Raw genomic sequence first — 25,286 nt, 5'->3', positions numbered from 1 at the left:
GAGGTCTCCCATGTGGGTTCTGGGGACTCAGCCACTAGAGCCATTACTGCTGTCTCAGAGAGTATGTGCTAATAGGATGCCTGAATCCGAAGCAGACCCAGGACTCAAACCCCACATACATATGCAGGCATCCCAAGCAGGGTCTTACCTTAGGCCCAGTGAGTTGATATTCCAATCTGTGCTCATGAAACCCTAATATGGCCTTGATCGTTACATGACTCTGGATAATCAGATAAATAGCAGCCCGCTGGACACCTGTCGGCTCCTCCAGCCCTCCTGCCAGTGCTGACTCCCTGGGGAGGCACTGGAACTGGAACGGACGTGATTTATACCTGCTCAGCACCACTGCAGTTTCCTTGCACCCCAAGAAGCCCCCTGTTCTTCCTCCTCTCCTCGGGCTCATGGGGAAGGGCTGTCCCTGTGCTCTGCCCCTCTGCTTCATCTTGCTAAAGACCCAGTGTACCAATCCAGTTTTATGCATGGTTTGTGGATAACGGAATTCAAACTATTATTTATTTTCAGTGCAAAATTTTTGAAATTCATATGATTTTTTTTCCATAAGAGGTACTTCCACAAGCTTTTTGAAGTACCCTTGGATATCATGTTCATCACGACAGGTCGTCTCTGACAGATCCCTTCTCTGTATTTTCTAACATGTAATTGGTCTAAATTCGCATTGAACAACTGGCTGTTGTTCATCAGGTGAGTTGTCCCCAGGGTCAAGTACTCAGAAACTTCCTATTGCTTGAGGCCACAAAACACAGTTATATGCTTTGATGCTCACTTGGTAGACACTAAAAGTGAGAATTCTTTGAGAAAAGCAATTGGTTTGGGCAACCGTCATAATCACAGCAATTGGTATCCCTAACACCTCAGAAATAATATCATGCAATATCTCAGGAATGTGGATTCTGGGGTCAAGAGTGCTGGGGTTGAACTCCTAGGTCCTACTGAGCAAGTTATTTAATCTCTTTGTCAAATGGGAATAATACTAGTGCTATTCTTTTGGTGTTGTTATGAGGACTGTGTGTGTGTGTGTGTGTGTGTGTGTGTGTGTGTGTGTATGCACGCAAGCAAGTACTTTTTCATGCTTGTTCTAAGATATATAACCAGGGGTAGCCATTTAGCCTAGTTAAGACACCATCTATGGCGCCCTTATCTCACATCACATTCTCTGGGTTTGATTCCCTGGCTCCTGATCCTGGCTCTAGCTTCCAGGTATTATAAATCCTAATAGAAGGTGGTGATGCCTCAAATAATTGCATTTCTACTACTCACATGGGAGTCTGGGTTGGACTTCCTGTCTCCCAATTTCAGATTGGTGTAGTCCTGGCTGTTGAGGGTATCTTGAGAGTGAATTAGCAAGTTGCAGGGTTCTCTATCTCTTTCCTTTGTATGTATACACACCTGCATATATATATATATATATGTAATTACATATTTTTGTCTGCCTCTCAAGTAAGCAAACATATTTTTAAAAGGTAAATGAATATTCATTTACTGCATGACTTTGGCTCCAAATTCCTCTGAGGAGGACCTCCAAAATGATACTTCAGACTATGGCAAAGTCATGAAAAATAAATAAAATGCCATGCCTCTTACTGTCAGGCTACCTGTTGATAGCAGCAACAGATCCAATTTAGTTGCACATTGTTCAGTAGTTTCTTTAAACCCCAACACGTATCTGTGTCTCATGCTGCACTCTGCCCAGGGATGTTCATGACATGTCATGGAAAGCCTTGATTGATGGATTCTTAACTCAGCTGGGCGCTGGGCATTTCTGTTTTTTCTGTTTTTGCAGTACATGGTGAAATGTTGACTTGAGCAGTTGTAAAGGTGTCCCATGTGTGACAAGGATGGCTTGATCATGCCTTGAGGATGTGTACCAGGGAACGTTTGCTCAGGACTTGCCCAAGTCCATGCCCTTTCACAGCTGATCTGGAATCAGAGAGGCTGCAGGACTAGGGATGAAGTCGGGAAAAGTTGATGACTCTGTGCTTCATCTAGCTTCTTCACTTCTTCTCCCGGAGGTGTGAACACATAATGAAGTTGCTAAAAAGCAAGACAGCATGAAAGGAGGAGGCCGCACAATTGGCCCTTGAAAATTCAAACTCGGGATCATTAGCTGCAAATCTGAGTTGGAGGTGCTGAGTATTCATTCACACGATCCTGCGCACAGCAGCAAGATTTCTGTTCCCCACATGATGAGCAGAGTGTCCTGACACCTCCAAGTTTTAGGGTCCAAGCTGAGCCCAGTCAGAGGTGTCAAGAAGGAAAGGGACTTTCACTCCCCACCCACACCATGCCAAGAAGTTCTGCCACGGGATAAAATTATACACCCAGTCTCATGAGACAAAATGTTCACTAACTGCTGTATTGAAGAGCTCAATTTCTCCCTCTTCACTGTCCCCCGTGTTTTCCGAGTAGACAACCTATTTTAATCCAACCCACCATTTAGCCTCAAAGTTCATGGCTTAATAACTAAGCAATTTAAGTCAAGATCTGTTCTGAAAGTATAAGAAACATTATTTTCAGATACACAAAAATTTGAAAGGTACTAAGATCTTTTGAGAGGAAATCAGATACTTGTCTCGTCACCTCCTCCGGATTTAGTGTCCCCTAGGTAGTACTGTAGGGACTCAAAAGATGTTGGGAAAGTGTTCCAAGATAAAACAGACAAACAAAACAGCCACCCAATGTTGCTGCTGTGACTCATGCATAGCGAGGGTCAGCGGGATGGTAGAGCAGTATTTTCCAGCAGAGGTTATAGCCACGGAAGCGAAGAATTCAAGATCTGCATGGGAGAGGTGAGTTCTGAGCCCTGGTGGTTGCCCTGCTCCCACTTAGAAGGCCCAGAGCCTATGAACAGTTGCCTGAGTTTGAGTTTACCTCCCGACTAATGAGCACCGTGAGGGACAGTGGTGGTCCCTGCCACCCACGTGGGTGTCTCCAACTCCTGCTCAGGCTTCAACCTGATCGAGTAGCTCCAGCTACTCAGTCCACTTCCTTAGCAAGATGTGGCGTTAGCTTCTATTAGAAAACACAATAGCAATGAAAATACATTGTCAAACACAATGACTAGTGAGGACGAGTCAGCTGTTATGAAAGGGAGGTTGATTGAGAGTGGCAGTCCTCTTAAGCCGCATGGTTTTTAAGAGCATATAGGATCACAGTTCTTTTCTCAATGGCAGCTTTAAAAGGGAGTGTGAGAGGATGCAGTGTGAAACCCTTGTTCTTGCTACCTAGGTCAGTTTGAAAAATGCAATTAGGTGGGTAGTATCATCTGAAAACATCTGATTGTGAAATCAGACACCTGCTATTGATCAAAGCTTTTTAAAAAATTTTTTTTAAAGATTTATTTCATTTCTATTGGAAAGTCAGATACACAGGGAGGAAGATCTTCCATCCACACCGGCTAGAGCTCACTGATCCAAAGGCAAGAGCCCAGAGCCTCCTCCGGGTTTCCCACACAAGTGCAGGGTCCCATGGCCTTCAGCCACTAGGCTACTGTGCTGGGACCAAACATAATTACTTTCAAAAATTAAGTACTTGGAACTAAGTCCCTGATTTTCTAAATTTCAGAGTGTCATCTTTCACTTATATAAAGCTTTATTCACTGTATTCATATGTGCTTTGTGTTTTCTACCAGGTAATTATTTCATTGGACAAGTTCAGCTCAGATTATCCATAAGGCAAAAAAATTTTGTTAAATAGTTAAACTTTGGGGCCCAGTGTGGTAGCCTGGCAGCTGAAATCCTCATACTGCACATGCCAGGATCCCATATGGGTATCGATTCTAATTCCGGCAGCTCCTCTTCCCATCCAGCTCCTGCTTGTGGCCTGGGAAAGTATTCAAGGACAGGCCAAAGCCTTGGGACCCTGCACCCACGTGGGAGACCCGAAAGAGGCTCCTGGCTTCAAACTGTCACAGCTTCAGCTGTTGTGGCCACTTGGGGAGTGAGTCAACAGATGGAAGATCTTCCTCTCTGTCTCTCCTTCTATGTATATCTGACTTCCCAATAAAAATAAATAACTCTTTTAAAAAGCAGGCAAAACAGCAACAATAAAAATAGGCATTAAAAAAAGTAATTGTATTTTTATCACTCATGTACTTGACTGAGATTGAATTAGCTCCCAATTTCAGACTGGTCCATTGTTGGCTATTGAGGGCATCTTGGATGTGAATTAGCAAACTGGAATGTTCTCTGTCTTTCATATGTGTTTGTACACACATACATATGTGTATTCTATCTAGTGTATTTCTACCTCTCAAATAAACAAACAAAAAAAGAATTTATTTGTTGTCAGATGTTAGGCATGGCAGGGATATTAGGCAAGCTTGGGGTACCCACACCCCACATCAGAGTCCCTGGGTTCCAGTCCTGGCCTCACCTGGTTCAGCTGCCCACTCTGTGCACCTGGGGTTCAATCCTTGAACCACTGCCATCCACAGTGGAGCTCTAGGATGATGCTCCGGACCTCTGGCTTCCCAACCCGGGTATGGCAGGTATTTGGTTAGTAAACCAGTAGATGGAAGATCTCTGTCTTTTAAATAAAGAAAAATTAGAAAGGAAAACCAATGGGGCAGGTGTTTAGCGTAGCAGATAAAGCCTCCATGTGGGGTGTCCTCGTTCTGTCTCTGGCTCCTCTACCTGTGACTTACCTGCCTGCTAATTTGCACCCTGAGGGGTGACAGGTGGTCACTCAAGTACTCGTGTCTCTGCCACCCCAGGAGAGACCCAGATGGTGCTCCAGCTTCCTAGCTTCATCCAACTTGTAGTGTTGTAGGAGTCTGGGGAGTGTACCAGAAGATAGACTATCTGTCTCTGTGGACTTCTAATAAGTATAAATAAATATTGTAAGAGAAAGAAAATCAAAAACTTACCTTAAAGAGACCAAGAAATAAGCTTGGTCCCTTTCAAAGCAGCTGCTCTGGGAATGTTGCCCTCACTCAGTGCTGCTTCTGTCCCAGGCATTTCTGTCCATTACTTTTTGAGAATTGTATTCTGTGTTGGGGGGCTGATGGTTTTCCCAGAGTTCGGCTCTCATTGCTGGGACACTGGACAGGTAGCTGTTGGGAGATACATACTAGGCGTGAGCTAACCCCAACTTGAGTCCAGCATGGCCACCAATGAGGAGTGGGACATGGGCCCGGGGATAAACTAGACCCAGGCCTCATCTGAAGCAGAGTCATTCATTCATTCATTCATTCAGTACTTCAGTATGGAAATCTGCCCACAAACCTTTATTGGTCCAGTAGGGATGGCTTAGGGGCACACTGAGCTGCTGTTGGTGAGGACCTACACTAGCAAGATGCTGTACAAATGTGCAAATAGAGTGGAAGTGCTTTATCAGCGAGAGATAGAAGCCAGAGATACGACCCGTAGAGCAACCAAAGTGAGTTTCTTTTGAAAAGCAAAGACCTGCTTTCTCTTCTGCATCCTAATGTCATGTTCTCATTAGAAGATGACAGAAAAATAGAATGAAGAGCAAAATGTCATTCCAGTCCCACTGTCCCCATGCAGCCATTTTTAACATCTGAGTGAGGTTTTTTTGAGAGGTGCTAGTTTCATTCTTATTACACTTTAAGCAACTTGCTTCAGTAAACATCTCCTGTGTTCCTCCCTTGCTTTCGCTAAACAGGATATACATGATTAAAGTATTTTGATCTAAAGTATGAATTACTTAGGTGCTTCTGAACAGAACTGAAAATTAAACGCAATACTGAAAAAAAATAGCACTTCTCAAAATGTGCATGATAGATTATATGTTGATTGTGGGTTGCCTTGGGACAAAAATATTATAAGTAAAAATAGGCGCTGAAGAAAGTTGCAACTGATTGACAGGGGCAGGGCTTAAAGCTCTGGCCAAACTTTGTCTCTTCCATGTTCAGGGCTGCTGAGAAAGGGCTGTCCCTCCAGGGGCCCGAAATAGAGTTAGGCGTTTAGAGTTGGTGAGCCCCCGCTGCACCGCCACAGCACCTGTCTTGGTCTAATCACAGTCACACACTGTGTAACGGCATTTTGGTCATCAACTGATCATACATACAATGGAGCTGAAAAATTCCTCTCAAATTTTTATTGTTCCTTTTCTATGTTCCCACGCATACATACTTAGCATTGCATTATGACTGCATACTGTAATCAGCACAGTCCCACATTGTAGATAGGTAGCCTCTGAGCCCGACATGGTAGTCTAGTGGTGAAAGTCCTCGCCTTGCATGCATGAGGGTGCCGGTTTGTGTCTTGGCTGCTCCACTTCTCATCCAGCTCCCTGCTTGTGGCCTGGGAAAGCAGTCAAGGATGGCCCAAAGCCTTGGGACCCTGCGCTCATGTGGGAGACCCAGAGGAGACTTTTTGCTCCTGGCTTCGGAACAGCAAAGCTCTGGTCTTTGCGGCCACTTGGGGAGTGCACCAGCAGACAGAAGATCTTTCTTTTTCTCTTCTCTGTAAATCAGACTTTCCAATATAAATTGAGAAAGGAAAAAGGGATGGGGGAGGGAGGGAGGGAGGGAGGGAGGGAGGGATGGAAGGAAGGAAGGAAGGCAGGCAGGCAGGCAGGCAGGCAGGCAGGAAGGCAGGAAGAAAGAAAGAAAGAAAGAAAGAAAGAAAGAAAGAAAGAAAGAAAGAAAGAGAGAGAGAGAGAGAGAGAGAGAGAGAGAGAGAGAGAGAGAGAAAGAAAGAAAGAAAGAAAGAAAAGGAAGGAAGACAGACAGACTGACTCTGATCAATAGGCTGGACTATATACGGTGTTCCCTCAGCAGTGAAGCCACCTAACAAGGACACATCCTCCTCACCAGGTGGTACCCTGCCATGTGCCTTGTCTAGCCTGAGGCAGAAGGCAAGAAGTGAAGTGAGAAGAATCATAGCAAGGAGCAAGCAGAGAGCTGAAGGCTGGGTGGAAAGGTAAGGTGGGGCTGAGGCAATGTCCTGACTGAACCAGCAGTTCCAACCTGACACATTGCAGAATCATCTCGGAGATAAGTAACTGCAAGGTGTGAATGGCCACTGGGCCTGCTGAGCCAGGGCGGTGAGTCATGAGGTACCCTCGTGTCTGCCCACTGTGCTCTGTGGGCCTGGGATTGTGACACACCACGCAGCAACTTTGCCCTTTGTGCCTTCCTGCACCTGACACCCTGACTGCTCTCACGTGGAGAAGACTTTGTTACTCTTCTCTGATTATGTGTCTGCCTCTCTCTGCCCGTGAATGTGGGTTCCCATGGGGTCAGGCACCTGCCTTTGAATCCCTAGTCCCTATTTGTTGATGGACTAAAGAAAGAAGACTGTGCTGGTAAACTGCTACTGAGGGAAAAAACATAAGCAAACTTCAAAAAGTTTGTGGAAAATAAAGTTTATTTTGATGTAACAAAATAATCAAAATCTATGGATACCAAGCATCTTCAAAAAATTAATCAAGGAGTGGGGATTTAGCCTAGTGGTTAAGACATACTATGTTCTGTATCAGAGTACGTGGGTCCTGTACTGACTCTGGCTCTTGATCCCAGTTTCTGCTCATATAGACCCAAAAAGGCAGCAGTGATGGTTCATATAGTTGGGTCCCTACCTCCCATATGGGAGACCTGGATTGAATTCCTAGCCTCACCTGCAGCTCAGCCTGACGATTGTGGGTATTGGAGGCATTCGAGGGATGAACTAATGGTTCATGCAAGCACACACTTTCACTCTCTCTCTCTGTCTTTCAACAACACGTTAGTGATGTCAGATATATTGGGTGTGTTATTATAGGAAATAAAACAATTGAGAAATACAAAATTTTTCCTTCCAACGTTTGACCACATTTAGCCTAACAGATTATCAACACTATTTTTGTTTTTAGAGTGCCAGCAACTCAGTAACTGCCATAAAGTAATTTGAAGTCAATTGTGAAAATTCAGAGTGAGTCCCCTGCTTGCTTTGACATAGTCTTCACAAGGTGCACATCAAAAGATTAGCAATAAGATAGCACACCATTTGTGATTGGCTGGGGTGGATGACAGTCGGCACTTGAGGGAGGTCACTCTCCTGCCATTGTGGAGAAGATCCAAGGTGGGGCTGGGGTGACTCTCTAAACAAATAAAAGACCACTATAGAAGAATGTGGGGGTGTCAATCATCCTCCTGTCTACAGGAAGACCTTCTGGAAAAGTCCCAGTAATGCTGTTGGTTGAGAATACAGAGACTGATGGTGGTGAAGCAAACCTTGCATTGGGAAGTTGAGCTCTAGGTTAATAGTGAAAATTGCAGAGGTATCAGGTGAGTTCAAGAGAAGGCAGATGGATTATATGCTTAAGGGAGGGTGCAGGAGGCCAAATAATGAGGACAAGGTTGCCAAAGAGAGATTATAGAGGAAGACACTGCAGAGGAAGGGAAACATGATTGCAAAAAATATAGGGCAAGGCTAGGAGAAGAAGTAACAATTATTGACTATTTACTAAGGATTGATCCATGATGGATATCAGAAAATACTCTCTGGGTCTCCATCAACTATTCTGCTCACACAGCATGATGCTGTCCTGAGATAAGCACATTCAAAGATCACATTTTAGAGAGGGAGACTGAGGTATGTGGTGGTTAAGAACGTGTGCACAGTCACGCAGCTGCAGAAGAGTTTAGAGTAGAGGCTGAGGTGCAGGTGGTCTGAGGCAGCCTCTGTCGTCACACCAGCATCAAATGAGAGACCTCAGAGATGATGTACAGCAGAAAAAGAACAGCCTGCCAGGGTTGCTTCTAGGGCAAAAGGTGTCTTTAAAGGTGGTGATGACTGGCTATGGAGCCAGACAGAGGGGAAACAGGTGTAGCATATGGGCTGTCCGGGAGGGGAGCTTGGCTCAGAGTCAGGAGTCAGCGCCGTGGCTGTTCTGATCAAGGGGCAGTTCTTGCGGTCAAAGTGAAAAACCCATAGCTAGCATGTAGCACTCAGCATATTTCAAAGGACTGTGTGGTGTTTCTGGTTCTGTTATTCAGAAAACCTGCTTACAATTCATCCCAAGTGCCTTGGTTGAATTGTTCCCAGAGACAAATGTTAAAAATGGACCAAGTATGCCAATTTAAAGGCTTTAGGGAAATGTTTGTGTCAGAGGTATCTGAGTCCAGATGACTCTTTATGACTCTCCAGAATTTATAAATATTTATTACAGCCATATCTCCTGCATCTATAACTCCCAGTGCTTTGTTGGGTGGTTCAGGAACCATGGTGATAATGAAGCTCGCCTGGGTTTCTGGCTGAGCCTCCAGGCACCTGTTCTCACCCCTTGCAGTGTGGCAGGGTGATATGTGCACAGAGCCCTGTAGTCACCTAGAATATCTCATAACCTACATGTGCAATGGGCTGATGCAATGTTTCCATGCGATAACAAAGTCAAGGCATTTGGCTAAAATGTAAGTGGGAAAATACGGAAATTAGAGCAAGATGACCTCAGTTAAAAGGAAAAAAAAGTCACTAGCCACTCTGAAGAAATTGCCATTTAAAGGGTTTTGTTTAGAGTTGAAGAAAGAATAGGTATACTAGGAGTACTTTGTACCCTATGGACGTATAGAATGTGCCAGAGTCTTACTAAATTTGTTCATAAGTTTTGCTAACATTTGTTTTTTTTTTTTAAGATTTATTTTTATTACAAAGTCAGATACACAGAGAGGAAAAGAGACAGAGAGGAAGATCTTCCGTCCGATGATTCACTCCCCAAGTGAGCCACAACGGGCCGATGCGCGCCGAGCCGAAGCCGGGAACCAGGAACCTCTTCCAGGTCTCCCACGCGGGTGCAGTGTCCCAATGCATTGGGCCGTCCTCGACTGCTTTCCCAGGCCACAAGCAGGGAGCTGGATGGGAAGTGGAGCTGCCGGGATTAGAACAAGCGCCCATATGGGATCCCGGGGCTTTCAAGGCGAGGACTTTAGCCGCTAGGCCAAGCCGCCGGGCCCGCTAACATTTGTTGATATTTATAAAACTGTGACAAAATGTTAGGGGGCAGGATGGAAGTAGAATGGCTTCACAGCTAAAATCTGCACCACTTTGGGGGAAAGGCCTGATCGTGTGTTCATTGCATGCACATCCTAAAAGAGACCAGAAGCAAAAACTCTCCTCAGGGCCCTGCTGCCATCCCTGCCAACACAGCTGCCTCCACCCGTGCTACACAGTTCCTCCACGGAGTTCTCCAGTCCTTCTCACTCCTGGCCTCTTCATCATCTGTTTACTCAACATTCAAAGATGGCTTCCATCAGAAGATACAGAAGCCAGGTCTCTGTCAGGCGTGGACTCTCAGATGCCTGCGACCCACGCGGAGGTTCCCGTGTCTGACTCCCCGCCCTGGGAGGCAGCAGTGATGGTTTCCCAGCGGAGTCCTAGATTAAACACTGGCCCCTCGACTTCCAGCCTGATTGATTGCTGGCTGTTGTGGCCATCTGGGGAGAGAAACAGAAAAATAAGAGCTCTGTCTGTCCATCACACACACACATACACACACACACACACACACACCCCAAATAAGTTTCTAAAGGAAACCGACTTTTTCTTGCTGTGTAGTTTTCCTTGAGTCACAACTTTTTCTGTCACTTTCCCTTCATAGTTAATCATCTTAGTGGATTCCTAAAGAGATTCTGTTTCTTCATTACCTCTCATTCATTTTTGAAACGCAGTGGAACCTTGACACCTCTATGTGATGGCTGTGGCAAAGGTAACCCCTGACCACCTTGTCCCTAATGTCTGTGCACTCTTTCAAGTTATTTTACTTGTTTTCTCTGGGGCACTTAAGGAGAGAGTGCAAGGCAGGTGTGATTGGAACTGTTACATGGGGATGTGGTTGGCTCTATGCAGAGCTACAGCCAAGGAGAGCAGTCTGGACTCTGTATGTTTGGGAGTCTTTCCAGAAACTGTGAAACATGTGGAACAAAGAAGAGACAGAGCAAAGAAAGGTAACCCAAGGAATGTTGACATTTAGGAGATGAGCAAAGGCAGCAGGCCATGGAGACCCTCGGGAAGGCAAATGTGGTGATTTAAAAATCTATCTGGGATGCTCCTTGCTTATTTGAGCAAGTTCCCTCCAAGAAGTACATCTTAGTTTCTTCCCACTTGGCTGCGAACTGGACTTGATGACTCATTTCTGAAGAACAGACACTGTCTGGAGCATTTCTAGATGATGCCCAAGGCTGAGCCCTTAGAAGGATGGAGTTCCCCTCGCTCCTTCCTCAGCCTGTTTATCCAGGTCCTGTGGAAGCCAGCCACCATGTTGGGAGGACACTCAAGCAGCCCTGCGGAGGGCCGAAGGAAGCGGCCTGCACAGCTGACAAGTGAGACCTCACAGCAGACCCCCTGCTTGCACGCAGAGCCTGCAGTCTCAAGGCTTTACCCTGTCTGAATATGCGACCGGTGAAAAGCCGTGAAATAACACTGTAGTTTCAAAACCATGAAGTTTGGGATTCATTATTGTGCAGTGACAGATAATTAAGAAAGCGGACCTATGAAGGCAGGAGAAAAATTAGGAGAGGTTGGTAAGATTTTTTAATACACCAAAAATAAAGCCAAGTAGAAGTATTCTGCTTGTTCTGTTGCTGATTATGGATGAATGTTCAGGTTTACTGCCGTTTTTTAAGAAGTTATTAATGATGTTGCATATAACATATGCAGAATGACTTTTTCCATTTTTTAAATTGTATTTTTGACAATCTTTACATAGGTAATTAGGGTAAAAAGGTTCCAGGGCTACAAGAAAATGGGTTAGACTATTATTTCCATATTATTTCCTTCATATATCTGAGGTAAAGGGAGAAGCCCCACCCAGTCTCCCACCCACCTCAGGTCCCTGATGTGGGGCATGCTCCGAGGGTCTTGCTCAAGTGGTTTTGATAGTTCAACAGTTATGAATCACTGCCAGTCTCGCCACTCCAAGCAAGATTAGGTTGTTGAACAATCCACTGATTGACATAGTCCATCATAGAGTCTCTGTTTTCCCAGTTTTTCACTGCAAACATATAGCTGAGGTGGTTGATTGACTTGTTCTGTCCTCTGTCTTTTCATAGTTAGGCTTCTGAGTCCAGCAATTCGATTGGGGGGATTCCCAAAGAAACTTTTTCTGAGGTGTTCCCAGACCAGATTCTTGTATGTACTAGGAAGTACAGGGCCTGGCACAGTCCATCACCACGATCAGCTGGTGGTTGCAATTGCTGGGTCGGTTCTGTTTCCAGCACTGTCTTCCACTGGAACCAATGGGTGTTGCAGTCCAGCCTGGTTCTGCCCAGCACTCAGCCCTCACAAAAACCAGTGGGAGCTGCAGCCTAGTCAGAGTGACCCACAATAACCCCCACCAGGCCCACCCCCTACCCTGGTTTGCCAGTATGTGTAGCAGACTAGTCCAGTCTGTCCCACATCCCCTTCTGCTCTCATACATGTCAATGAGCATTGAAGCCTAGTTCATCCCAACCAGCCCAAATATCCAGCCCACACACATGCTGTTGGGTGCCTTTCTGTCTAGCCACCCCAGTCCCTGTCCTGGTTTTTGTGCCCTCCAGTGGGAGTGGTAACCCAAGAGGGAGGAGCCCACTATTTCCCTCCCAGGCCTCTCCCACTCCCAGATTATGCACTCTCCAGGTGGTTCTGGGATTTAACTTGACAGAATTAGCCCCCAGTGCCAGCTTCTGTCAGCTGATGCTGCAGCTAAGTCCAAACAACCCTCACCCACTCTAATTGTAGTTTGCACCAGTAGGAACGATCAGCCCAGTCTGGCTTTTCCCTGATCTAGTCCACATGAGGCCTACAAGTGTTATAGCCCTGCCTAGTGTGGTCTGTCCCCATCCCAGCTCATGCTCTGCAGTGGGAGTAGCTGTCCAGCAAGGGAACCCACCCCGGCATATTTCCCCTGTCGGCTCTGGCCCCTCCCTTCCTGGTTCTCACATGTGCTGGTTGAGCACTGCGGTCACATCTGGTACAGGTAACCTCACCTTGGCATTCTGTAATGTGCACTGGTTTTTGTCACGACCGAACCTGGCCCGACCCACACTCTGTTCTGGTGCTTGGATTTGCCAGTGGATGATATGAACTGATTCAGCCTGGTCTGCCCCCGACCCATGCCAAATGTATGCCAGTGGGAAACTTTCCATGGCCTATTCTGGGCTGTTTCCTATCTTGCTTCTTGTACTTACCTGCAGGGACTGTGTCCTGCCAGAGGAGTTGCCCAGGCTCTTCCATCAGAACCCCTCCCAATGCCAGATTTCGAGCATACCAGGGAGTCCATGAACCAGCCCTACTCGGTTCACCTCCTGTCCTAGCAGGAACAGTGGCTTTTCCTGACTGGCCTTCAACCCAGTCTGGTTCTTCCTATTGAATGTTTCAGCCCGGCCATGGCTCATCCATACCCACATACAGCTCACACATGGATCAGTAGGGGTTGAGACCTTACCTAGTCCATCCCACATCTACCCTGGTCCTCCAGAACACCAGATGGTGTTGGAGTCTGGCCCGGCTCGGTGCCAAGGGAGACTACAACTGTATCCTGATCAGAACTCAGCCCCCATTCCAGTCCCCATGCCCCTTGGTGGGAACCTCAACCCAGTTAGGGTGTCCCCTTAAGTGCCCAACTGGGCCTGTTTCCAGCCACAGATCATGTGCATGCCAGTGGTTGCTGTGACTCAGCTTGACTCAGCCCCTCACCTGTCCCGACCTCTGCCTTAGACACTGTGGCTTGGCGTCCCTGGCTCATGCAGACCAGTAGGTGCAAGAGTCTAGCTCGGCATGACCAGTGCTCCATCCTGGTTTCTAATTTTGCTTGTGGGCTAAGGTTTGCTCAGTCCTGCCCGGTACACCCCATTCCATTACCAAATCACACATTGGCCAGCCATTGGAGCTACTTTGCCCAGCTTGTCCGACCCCAAGATCTGGACCACATGTTCACCAGTGGGAGCTATGACACGCCAGGGGAGCTTCTCAAGTTCTTACGCTTGATCCACTCCCAGACCCAGTTCTCATATATGCCATTGAGTTTTAGGCCAGTGCCCGGCGTAGTCTGGTCTTCCATTTGGCCTTGTATGAGCTGGTGAACCTTGCAGCCTGGCCCACCCCACTGCCTATTCAGGATGCACATTTGGGTGCTGCTGCCTTGACCAGTCCAGACTGTTGTTGGTTCCTTAACCTGTGATTGATGGCAGGCTCCTTGGTCACACATAGCTTAGTCCATCACCACCCCAACTCTTGAGCTAACCCATGGGGCTAGAATTTCCACAGGATTTGGCCCACACATCCCCCATAGAATCTACCCCCAGATATGGTTCTCTGGCATGCTGGTTGATGTCGTGGCTCTGCCTAATGTGACCCATCTCCTGACCCACCCTCATGTCAGGCAATAGGATATGGTTCTGCTACACAAGCCCCGAGTCTTAGGTTTTGCATGGACTGGTGTTCGGTGGTCAGCATTGTTCAGTGATCACAAGTTATTCAAAGGAAAAGTTACTCTGTCGTTGGGATCTATAGGATTGATTTCACATCCCAGAAGCACAGTGGGTTCAATGTGGAGCTACATAAGCAGCAATTCAAAGAACAAAAACCCCAGAGCTCTTGGCCACGCGGCCAACAGGCAAGGCCTGGTGCCAAAAGGCATGCTGGCTGCCTATGAACAGCTCACCACGCGCACGTGGTGGCTGGAGTCAGAGATCTGAGCATGGAGACACCCCGGCCTGAGATCCAGAATGACTTTTTTTAAAAAGATTTATTTGTTTTATTACAAAGTCAGATATACAGAGAGGAGGAGAGACAGAGAGGAAGATCTTCCGTCCGATGATTCACTCCCCAAGTGAGCCACAAAGGGCCGGTGCGCGCCAATCTGAAGCCAGGAACTAGGAACCTCTTCCAGGTCTCCCAAGCGGGTGCAGTGTCCCAATGCATTGGGCCGTCCTCGACTGCTTTCCCAGGCCACAAGCAGGGAGCTGGATGAGAAGTGGAGCTGCCGGGATTAGAACCGGCACCCATGTGGGATCCCGGGGCATTCAAGGTGAGGACTTTATCCGCTAGGCCACGCCACCGGGCCCCAGAATGACTTTTGACAACCGTTTGTACCACGGTGACCACCACTCAAGACACAGAACACTCCTCTTGCCCAGCCTGGGCCCTGCTGCTCCTTTATATTCTCTTACCCCAACTTCACAAGAATTTTTTTTATTCTACCGCCATAGATTGGTTTTCCTTCTCATTTTTTTTTTTTTTTTTTTTTTTTTTTAATATGGGACAGGTGTCATGGTGAAACCGGTTAGGCAGCTGCTTGAGCAATGATGGCTCCAGAACCTGAGTTCCTGCCACACAAAAAGGAGGCTGGCCCAACGCTGATTACTGTGGGCATTTGGAGAGTGAACCATGGGTGGAAGAGTCTCTCTTCATCTCCCTTTGCCTGTCTCTCTCTCTCTCTCTTTGTGTGTGTGTGTGTGTCTCTCTCTCTGTCACTCTGTCTTTCAAGTAAATAAATCTTTAAAAAGTTTGTATATAAATGAACTGGAGTGGGATGCATTCCTGTGTTTCTAATAGCAAAATAATGCCTGTATCAGGAGGTCACTCCTTTCTTATGGCAAGGACTATTTGGTTGTGGGAATAGACTACCATTTCTCTTTCTGTATTTCTTACTGAAAACAACCTTAGCTATTTCTGTTGTATCATATGCTCATGTTACAAACATCAAAATTACACATACAAAAAGAACACACTGAAAATTCTGAGATGATAAAAAGCATCTAGCATGTAAGTGAAATGCATGAAGAATTGATTGATATCTATTATCTTTACCGAATCTTTGCAGAATGGGAAAGTTTCTAACCATCAGTTGACCATGAAGAGTGCATCACTCACATGACAGCAATTTGAAAATCCAAACTGCCATGCAAAAATCATAAACAAGTCAATTCTTGTTTGAGGAGGTGAGCCAAAGATACATTTAGAATTAATAACACAGAAATGAAGAACTAAGCATGGGGGATTTCTTTGGTTGGCACACACACACACACACACACACACAGAACTGCTCATCAGCAAAATCCCTAGTCATTTTAGATGTAGAGACCAGCAAGACACCTGGGGACACTTGTGTTGCAGATTACAACAGTTCTGTCTAGAGTATTTGATTTTTTTTTTACATAAAATAAATGGATGTTTTTGATATATTTAATTGCTTATTAAAGGGACTTGATATACTCCTTAGAAATGTAATAGCTCAGCATTATATATATATGATTTACCTATTGTATGTAATGGGTTTCTATGTATATTATCTATCTATCTATCTGTAAAGAATTTATTTACTTGAAAGGTGGAATATATTTTCCATTCACTGATTCACTCTCTATTGGCTTCAACTGCCAGAGCTGAGGCAGGCCCAAATGAGGAGTCCTGAACCCCATCCGTGTGTCCCACACGGACAGCAGGGACATCCCGACTGTTTCCCCAAGTCCACCAGCAGGGAGCTGAATAGGAGTGCAGTAGTGCATACCCAAAGTGGGACCTATGTGGGATGCAGGTGTAGTAGGCAGCAGTTCAACCCATTGCATCTCATTGCTGGCCCCTGTAATAATTTTCCATGAGGGCCTGTTGCGGTAGCCTAGTGGCTAAAGTCCTCGCCTTGCATGCTCTGGGATCCCGTATGGGTGCCGGTTCAAATCCTGACAGCCCCTGTTTCCCATCCAGCTCCCCGCTTGTGGCCTGGGAAAGCAGTCAAGGATGGCCCAAAGCCTTGGGACCCTGCATCCACCTGTGTGGGAGACCCGGAAGAAACTCCTGGCTCCTGGCTTTGGATCGACACAGCTTTGGATGTTGCAGCCACTTGGGGAGTGAATCGGCGAACGGAAGATCTTCCTCTCTGTCTCTCCTCTCAGTATATCTGACTTTCCAATAAAAATAAAATAAATAAAATATTTTTAAAAAATAATTTTCGGGCCCGGCGGCGTGGCCTAGCGGCTAAAGTCCTCGCCTTGAACGCCCCGGGATCCCATATGGGTGCCGGTTCTAATCCCGGCAGCTCCACTTCCCATCCAGCTCCCTGCTTGTGGCCTGGGAAAGCAGTTGAGGACGGCCCAATGCATTGGGACACTGCACCCACGTGGGAGACCTGGAAGAGGTTCCTGGTTTCCGGCTTTGGATCGGCACGCACCGGCCCGTTGCGGCTCACTTGGGGAGTGAATCATCGGATGGAGGATCTTCCTCTCTGTCTCTCCTCCTCTCTGTATATCCGGCTTTCCAATAATAATAAAATCTTAAAAAAAAAAATTTTCTATGAAGCCTTTGGTTGTCCTCGTATTTGGCAGAATCTACAATCATGTGTTCAGAAATATGTTGGGTTAGAGATTATTTCTAGCTGGATTTCCTAACGCTGTTTTGTTATTGACGTTAGTTTTAAAGAGTTATCATCCCTGTTTTGAATCTCGGAGGCATAAATGCTTCAGAATAATATTATACTTGAGAGAGACCACAAAAAAATAGACATTCTAAATTTATTTTGCTTTTTTCTTGCTGAAGAGGATCAAAATAATCCTAAATTTTCTATCAAGTCCTCTTTTGTAATTTTTCATTCACAGTCTCATATGTTCTAAGCTAGGAGGACAAGCGTGTCTGAACAAATGTTGTTTGTACTTTACACTTTTCTTTCAGTCCTATAGATGTACGTAGAGGTTAGTGCTTAACCTAGAAGCAGTAACATCATTGTTTACTAAGACTCAGAATACCTGGTTTTCAATTAACCTGTGGACGTGCTGGAAATGGTGATTTTTGCTCTGTGGGTCAAGAAGAGCTTCTCTGAATCACTTTGCAGTTTTGATGCCTGTCAGTAAGGATTTGACAACGGTTGTCACTCCAGCCTTAGTTTACCGTTTCAATTAAGTGAAATGATGCCAGCCGGCGGCACTGTCATCTCCTGGCGCTGCCCAGGACCAGCCCCCTCTGAGACAGCTTCCGCCAAGCTGTTGGAAGTCTGAGCAGGCACGTGGTTCCCTACACTATTGCCTTCTTCCCTGGAAGGTGGAAATTGACATAGGCTGGAAGGATTGCAAGGTGTCTGGGCTGCCGTTCACTGCCACCGGTTTCATTTGTAATTTGTCTCAGCTAAGCAATTAAAAGTAAGCTTTCATTAGAGAAATATAGTCATCCCTCTTTTCTGAGATTTTACTTTCTGAAAAGATGCAATGGAAAATTCTAGAAATAAACAATTCATGTTATTTCTTCTTAAATTTCTATTTCTGTATTTTAAAATGCATATTTTATTATTGTTAACCTTTTCCTGTGCCTAATGTATGAGCTACATCATCATCTTATGTATATAGGGAAAGCATGGCATATGGGGCTCAGTCCCATCCAAGATTCCGGCCATCCATTGAGAGTTTGGGAGCATATTCCAAGTGGATAATTGGGAACTGCTGTTAGTACAACTGTTGAACAATTGTGAAGCTCGCTTCTTGTAAAACATGAATGCCTATAGGACTTTCCTCTTATCTTCCTTAGCGAGTCTTTGTTTTTCTTAATGGATTGTCAGTTTGTTTTAAGATTTGTTTATTTTTATTGGAAATACAGATCAGGTTTATGAAGAGAAGGAAAGACAAAGAGAAAGATTCTCAATCTTCTGGTCTACTCCCCAAATGGTCATAACGGCCAGAGCTGAGTCAATGCGAAGCTAGGAGCCAGGAGCTTCTTCTGGGTCTCCCACGCGGACGCAGGGTCCCAAGGTTTTGAGCTGTCCTCAACTGCTTTCCCAGGCCACAGCAGGCAGCTGAAGGGGAAATAGAATGCCCATATGGGATTCTGGCACTTACAAGGTGAGGATTTAGCTATAGAGTCATCACACCAGGCCCTTAACTATTCTTAATTGCATCTAATTAATTTGAGATTTGAAAAAAAAGGTTAGTGATACTTTCTTCCTCACATAATAACTCAAACCTAACGGTCAACATACAGAGCCTATGTCCAAGTTAGCCGTTGGGAATTTGATGGCCTTCATGGACTAGGCTGGAGTACAAACAGCAGCCCTTGCTGCAGTAGAAATACTGCCACTGTGGTAACTGTTTAACGTTGTGATTTGGTCAGTCTTCCCGAGTGTTTGTCCACAGGTAACCTACCAGCCCTCTGACCGGCATTCACATCTGGATTCCCTTCCGCCCACCGCCGGCAAGGGAAGGGGCTCCCCGGTCTGCTGATTCAGCGTCCTGATGCGCTGGAAATAGTCAATAAGGCAATCCTGCAAAGTTCCTGCTTGGAACAGATGTCACTGTTAACCCTATCCTTAAACACACTTGGTTCTAGCTAGTCAGTCGGCTCTCTATAAACGTTTACCGTATTTACATAGAAGAGACGCACATTTTTCCGTTTCGTCAGGCCCAAATCAAGCTTGTGCCTTGGTGTAAGGCCAACTCCTGTTTGTTCACATTAGAAATCCCGACGCTGTGCTGGCCCCAAAGTGGACATGACCTTGCCCAGCCTCTCTGCCTCCCTGGAGAGTGGCTTGGATCCTACTGCTTTTGTCCCACGATTTCCTTGACTGATGTTCAATGGGTGAAAAATGTGCTTCCTCCTCAGAGGCACCTCTGTGCATGTTATAAAGCACGGAAACCGGGGATGGTTCTTTTGTAATTCCCAGGAGACAGCGCAGGATCTCAGCCTGCTTTACCTTAGCTGATAGCAAATATGTTAAGCAGCCGAGCAGGAGGCCTCATCTCTCCCAGCGCCTTGGCAAGCACATGTGCTTTTGAGCACAGCTCTCTGAATGCTGAGATGCCCATATCAAAAGAGGATATAAATATGACAATGCAATGGGATCCTTCCTTAGTGGTTTCGCTGAAATTTGATCCGAGTGCTACAAAGTAGGCATGTCTAGGGATGGAGAGAGAGAGAGAGAAAAATCAGTTTTACTGATTTGTAACTTTGGGCCAGGGACAAGTCTGTGGTCACTTGAACACACTTAAATTTTAGCACACTGTAGGTGCTTTTAAAACAGAACTCTTGATCCCCCGGTGTGTAAAGTCTCCTTCTGGGAGCTCCATAGCCTCCCTCTTCCCGCAGCCCCGACTGGTGAATGCTTGCTGGCCACTCCTAAACACCATTACAGAAACTTTAATAACAACAGTTAAAGAGGACAAGAGATCACCATTAGTCCAACACCTCTGTAAACAGTTATTTCAAAAGCAAATACCTCGGTGGGGGAAAATTGCTTTTATATTTCAGTTGGATTCTAGAATTTGAAAAGAAAGGGAAGCACCTATGCCTCTTGCGGAAAGCACGACCAATTTAACTTCTGGAAATGATTTCACAGCTTGGAGCCCAGCAGTGCCTATTTCGGATTAAACTGTGCATTAATTAAACGCAAATGATTTCAGCGTTCATCACCTTGCATTTGCACCTCCCGGAAAACCAAAACAAATGCTGGAGTTCTGAGCTGAGCGGGCACACACACACACACACACACACACACACACACACACACGCAGCGGATCACAAGGGCACGGGCTGTAGGAGGCCAAGGCCCCCCGCGGACGCTGTGTCCCAGCGCGTTGGCAGTTGGCGACCCCCCTCGGATCCCCCCTCTGCTGCTAGCTCCCGTGGCCCGGGAGGCTCCAGGCGTCTCCAAATGTTTTCCATATTTGTTCAGCCTCCGTAATTCGAATACCAGAGCAGGCTCAGCCCGCCCCGCGCCGCGCTGCGCTCCAGCGCCCAGGGCGCGGCACACGAACCCACCCAGCCACCCAGCCACCCAGCTACCCAGCCACCAGAAGCCATGGGCAAGGACAGGCAGTCCCGCGGGCAGCAGAGGCAGGGGGCGCCGCCGGCCGCGGACGCCGCAGGGCCCGAGGACCCGGGGCTGAAGAAGGGCGCGGGGACCCGCGAGGATTGCGGGGACGAGGAGGCCCGGACGTGCTGCGGTTGCCGCTTCCCGCTGCTGCTCGCGCTGCTGCAGCTGGCCCTGGGCATCGCCGTGACCGTGGTGGGCTTCCTCATGGCCAGCATCAGCTCCTCCCTGCTAGTCAGAGCCACTCCATTTTGGGCTGGGATCATTGTAAGCATCAAATCTGTTTTGCCTTAAGCGCGGTTGCCAAACCTGGAATGCAAAGCCGCATGGTCAAGTTGAGACTAACCCAGCTGTGCATGCGCCCTGCTCCTCTAACTTGCAACCTGCTTGGTGACCCAGGCGGGAGGCACCTTTGGCCTCGCTGGGGTTGGGAGGCCTGGTGTCCCGCTCCTGCTTTGGAGCTCCCAGTGCCTGCAAGGGGTCTGACGCTACCTCACTGGAGCTGGACAGGCCACCCCCAACAGAGCAGCCTCCATAACCAAAACAGCCACACTATGGCCTTGTCCTCTGGTGCCCTGGTCCCACCCTTGTTCCTAAACAAACAGTCAAAAGTACAGTAAGTTGATAGTGCAGAAAGCAGGTGGTGGGGCAGTGGTGGGGGAAGCCTGTACCTAGGGTTGCCACATAGGGCAGTGTTCATTTGATCTTTTTAAGTGGAGGTTCCATTAGTGGGTTTTATGAAATAACGTTCTAAGGCAGGAAGTAGAACTGGAGCAAGCCCATTCTTAATCCATCCTAGTCTCAAGTGGGAAAACCCAGGGTGCTGGCTGAGGCCGAGGTCTATTCGGGACTCAGCTAATGGATACGCTGCTCCCACCAGAACAGTGCTTAGCTGTTAGGAGTGAGTATTCTCACAGGTGCACACCTGGTTTTGCTAAATGAATGTTGGGATGCCCTTATGAACACCAACTGTGTGCCTGCCCAGCTGGATGGCTTGGATGTGTCGTTTCTCTTCCACACATCAGCCTGATGGGATGGTCATTGTTATCATACCTCAAATGAGAGGGTCCCTCATTTGTCCCTCATGAGAGGACCAACTCACGCAGGATCTGGAGTGGCGAAACATCAGCCAGGCTGAGTCCCTGACACACCTAAGGCCATTGCATTTTCCTCCTGGAGATGCCTGGCCACCACCTGGGGTTTGGTATGTTTCTATGACATTGAAGTGGAGTGCAGGGGCCTTCTTCAACTCTTTAGTGTGTAACTGAAGCAGGGCTCTAAGGTGGGGGTTGTTACTTCTCTTGAGATCAGAGGGACAAAGCTGTGCCAAGAGGGGTGAATGGGGAGAGACTAAACAGACTCTCCTGTGACACTGTTACTGACCACAGCAACTGTGGGGCGTGGAACAGTCCTCAAGATAATCTTGTATCAGGGACAGACGTTAAAGACACCTGATGAATATGCATTGGTGTAGGAATTTCTTCTAATTAAGATTATTTGCCTTCACAGAATCTTGCAGAGTAATTTAAAACTTTTAATTTGTGTACTAAGAATTCCCATGAAATTATCGTGATTGGAGTTTTCTAAATCGAGTGATTTTAAAAATAGCTGATCACTAAGATATTCTGGGTATTTTAGTCACCCCGGCGGCAGCTTGTCGACATACTCAGGGGGAAGTCTGTCTGTCCTTTCAGGCAAGGCATATTAACAGAAGACACATCAAGGTATTTCCTATCCTTTCTTTAACTCAACATCACAACGCTCAGTCCCAAAGAAGCAAATTCAGTGTAGGGAGAAAATTCATCTTCATGTTTGGGGCATGGACAGTGTAGAACTGAGGCTCCCATGGGGTGTATGTCATTTCCTGTCAGCTCCCTGAGTGTGACATCAGGACCGTTGGGTACAGCCAATGCTCTGCCCTTCTGGTTTTCTTTGTTCGGATCTAGGTTGCACTGGAAGTGCACTCACAGCACGCAGCCTGAGTACAGGCCCCTCAGCAGACATATGCATGCTTTCAGCAGAGAATCTAGGTGGAGCAGAGCAGCAGGCAGAGGCGTCCCCAGACCAGTGAGCAGCCTGGCCAGGGAGGACATGCCTTTCTGCTGGCCCAGAGCTCATCCTTGCTGCATGGCGTGTGACTGCGCCCAGGAGAGCACATCCAAGTGTCAGGGAAGGTAGAAGACAGGCAGGCTGCTGGAGAAGTGCAGATGGGTGATCACCATGCCCAGAGTGGGGCAAAGGTCCTCCACCTCTAGAGGTTTCCCTTTCTCTATTGGCATCATGGTGACGATGTTAACTGTGGCCTCGGAGTTGGCCTGAGAGGATTAGACACATTAATACATGTAAAGCATTTTTAGACAGCATTGGCTGACATGAGCATCCAATAAGTTAGTTCTTTTTATTAACCACTTCAAAGGAGAAGTGGTTCTATTTTACCTAAATTTTCATAACAAGATGTATTTATTTGAAAGCCAGAGAGAGAGAGAGAGATCTCACATACACTGATTGGTTCCCCAAATACCTGCAGTGGCCCAGGCTGGTTCAGGCTAATGCTGGGAAGCAGAAACTCAATCCTGGTCTCCCAACATAGGTAGCAGGGCCCTAAACACACACACCAACACTGGCTGCCTCCCAGGGAACTCATTAACTGAAAGCTGGAATTGGGAATGGAGCTGCATGTCACACTGACACTGTGACATGGAATGTCAGTGTCCCTAGTGGTGTCTTAACCGCTGCACTAAGCACCTGCCCCAGAATGATCATTTTTAACTCAGCAGATGCCTCATATCACTTGTATAGTTCAGTGAATTTATTTGGGTTTGTTTATTTAAAAGTTGAGAGGTTAATGCGTTGAAGCCAGGAACCAGGAGCTCCATCCATGAGTGTTAGGGAACCAAGTACTTGAATCATCTCGTGCAGGCTTCCAGAACGCGCATTAGCAGTAAGCTGGAATCAGTAATGGAGCTGGCACCAAAACCCAGGCACTCCGATATGGCATATAAGTGTCCCACAGGGCAGCAGCTTAAGCCACTGACCCACAGTGCTTGCCACTCCCAAAGCAGTATAGGTCCATCCATGAGGCTGAAGTAGAAGCAAACCCACTTGCAGAGTGTAGACTGGATTCAGGCTGCCTGCTGCATGCCCCTGTCTATAGTTTGACATGTCTCCCTCTGCCAGGGCTCTGTGCCCTGGTCATCTCCTTCCAGATGGCATCACTTCATTTTACAGGGGGTTGGTAGCCATTGGACCTGGGATTTGGGGATTGCCACTCCCACTGTAGAACCTGATCATATGTTCATCTCCTTCCCTGACTTTTATTGACCCATCCTGGGAGACCTGATGAATATTCAATGGACAAATATCAAAGAAGCCCTTGTGGATGGTGATCACATATTAAGGCCAGTGGGATTCTGAAAAAACATTGGTTATTTCTTGCCTCTTCATAAATGTGACTCTCTTCACCCTCAGTCAGAGAGATGACTGAAGTCTTGCTTCATTTACCCAATATTTCTGTAAAGGAACTCTCAAAGTCCTTCATAGGTGGTTTGAGGGTTGTAAGTCATACCACAGTGACAGTTCAAAGTGATACAGCATCTCGGAGGATAAACTTGGCATGGCAAGGCAGGAAACCCTAGGAAGCATAAATTCGTCCTATTTTGTCACCAATGAATGAGTTGATTAGCTGGGTCAGATAGGATTTGATTTGCTCATCCTCCTTGAATTCTTATTGGTTAAAAATAATGTTGATGGATAGAAGGAATCTATATACCTTTGGGCCTTTCCCTATTTCCTACTCAAATGCACCCAGAGTTGGCTTAAGTGAAACATTGCATGTTTGAACTTGGGCTTGTTTGTCTTCATCCAGTGTCATTTGTTGAGGGTGTATACCACACGAGGCATTGGTATGAAAATAATAAATCATGTACCTGCAAGAGACATCCAGACCCTGATGGACACATCCCCTCATCATATCTGACAGTCATGAATACTTTCAAATTAGAAAACTTACCCTGCACCAATATTTTAAAGCCCATTTACCTTTCACAGTATTCCACTTACAGTGATTTATTTGCTTTGGCATTTGAACTCTGAAGTCGATTTCAGAGCAGGTTTCCCGTCTCCACTGAGGGTGTGTAGTCATTGTTGCCCTCTTGGCCCTTGTAGGGAACATTCCCCTGGAAAGTGCGGGCTTCCTTTGCCCCCTCATGCTTTCAGATTTTCTTTCCTTTCCTGCATTGGTCCTGTATCCCATCTGCTGAGTAACATCATGTTGCAAACATTAGAAAATTTCAGATAAAGTTTTAGTAACATCATGTTGCAAACATTAGAACGTTTCAGATAAGGGCTTTAAAAAAGGAAAGCATAATTCTTTATTGAATGTCATTTAGGTAGAACATATCCCATGAATTTGGAAGGACTAAGAATCCTGTCAGATGTTTCAATAATGATTTTCATATGTTAACTCTCCCTCAGGAATTCAAAATGCAGGTGTTGACTTAAATGTTTAAAAATCTGAATACAGAATCCTGCATGAGCTTCACAAGTATGTCTATGACATA

General features: G+C 46.5%; 1 protein-coding gene across 2 annotated transcripts in view; it reads left to right on the top strand.

Annotated features, from left to right (window-relative positions):
• Nucleotides 1-25,286, top strand: part of SSPN (sarcospan) — a 109,729-nt gene that overhangs the window by 52,322 nt on the left and 32,121 nt on the right. The window contains exon 1 of one of the 2 annotated variants that reach the window (XM_004592629.3): nucleotides 20,607-20,994. The exons of the other annotated variant lie outside the window; for it this stretch is intronic. Coding sequence (XP_004592686.2) covers nucleotides 20,716-20,994 — 279 coding nt within the window. The 5' untranslated portion in view covers nucleotides 20,607-20,715. Of the gene's footprint in view, nucleotides 1-20,606; nucleotides 20,995-25,286 lie in introns of those variants that run through there. 2 annotated transcript variants of the gene reach the window in all.

Source organism: Ochotona princeps, chromosome 27, assembly GCF_030435755.1.
Source record: "Ochotona princeps isolate mOchPri1 chromosome 27, mOchPri1.hap1, whole genome shotgun sequence".
In the NCBI taxonomy this organism is placed as follows: domain Eukaryota; kingdom Metazoa; phylum Chordata; class Mammalia; order Lagomorpha; family Ochotonidae; genus Ochotona; species Ochotona princeps.
This window is presented reverse-complemented; position numbering and strand designations above follow the sequence as displayed.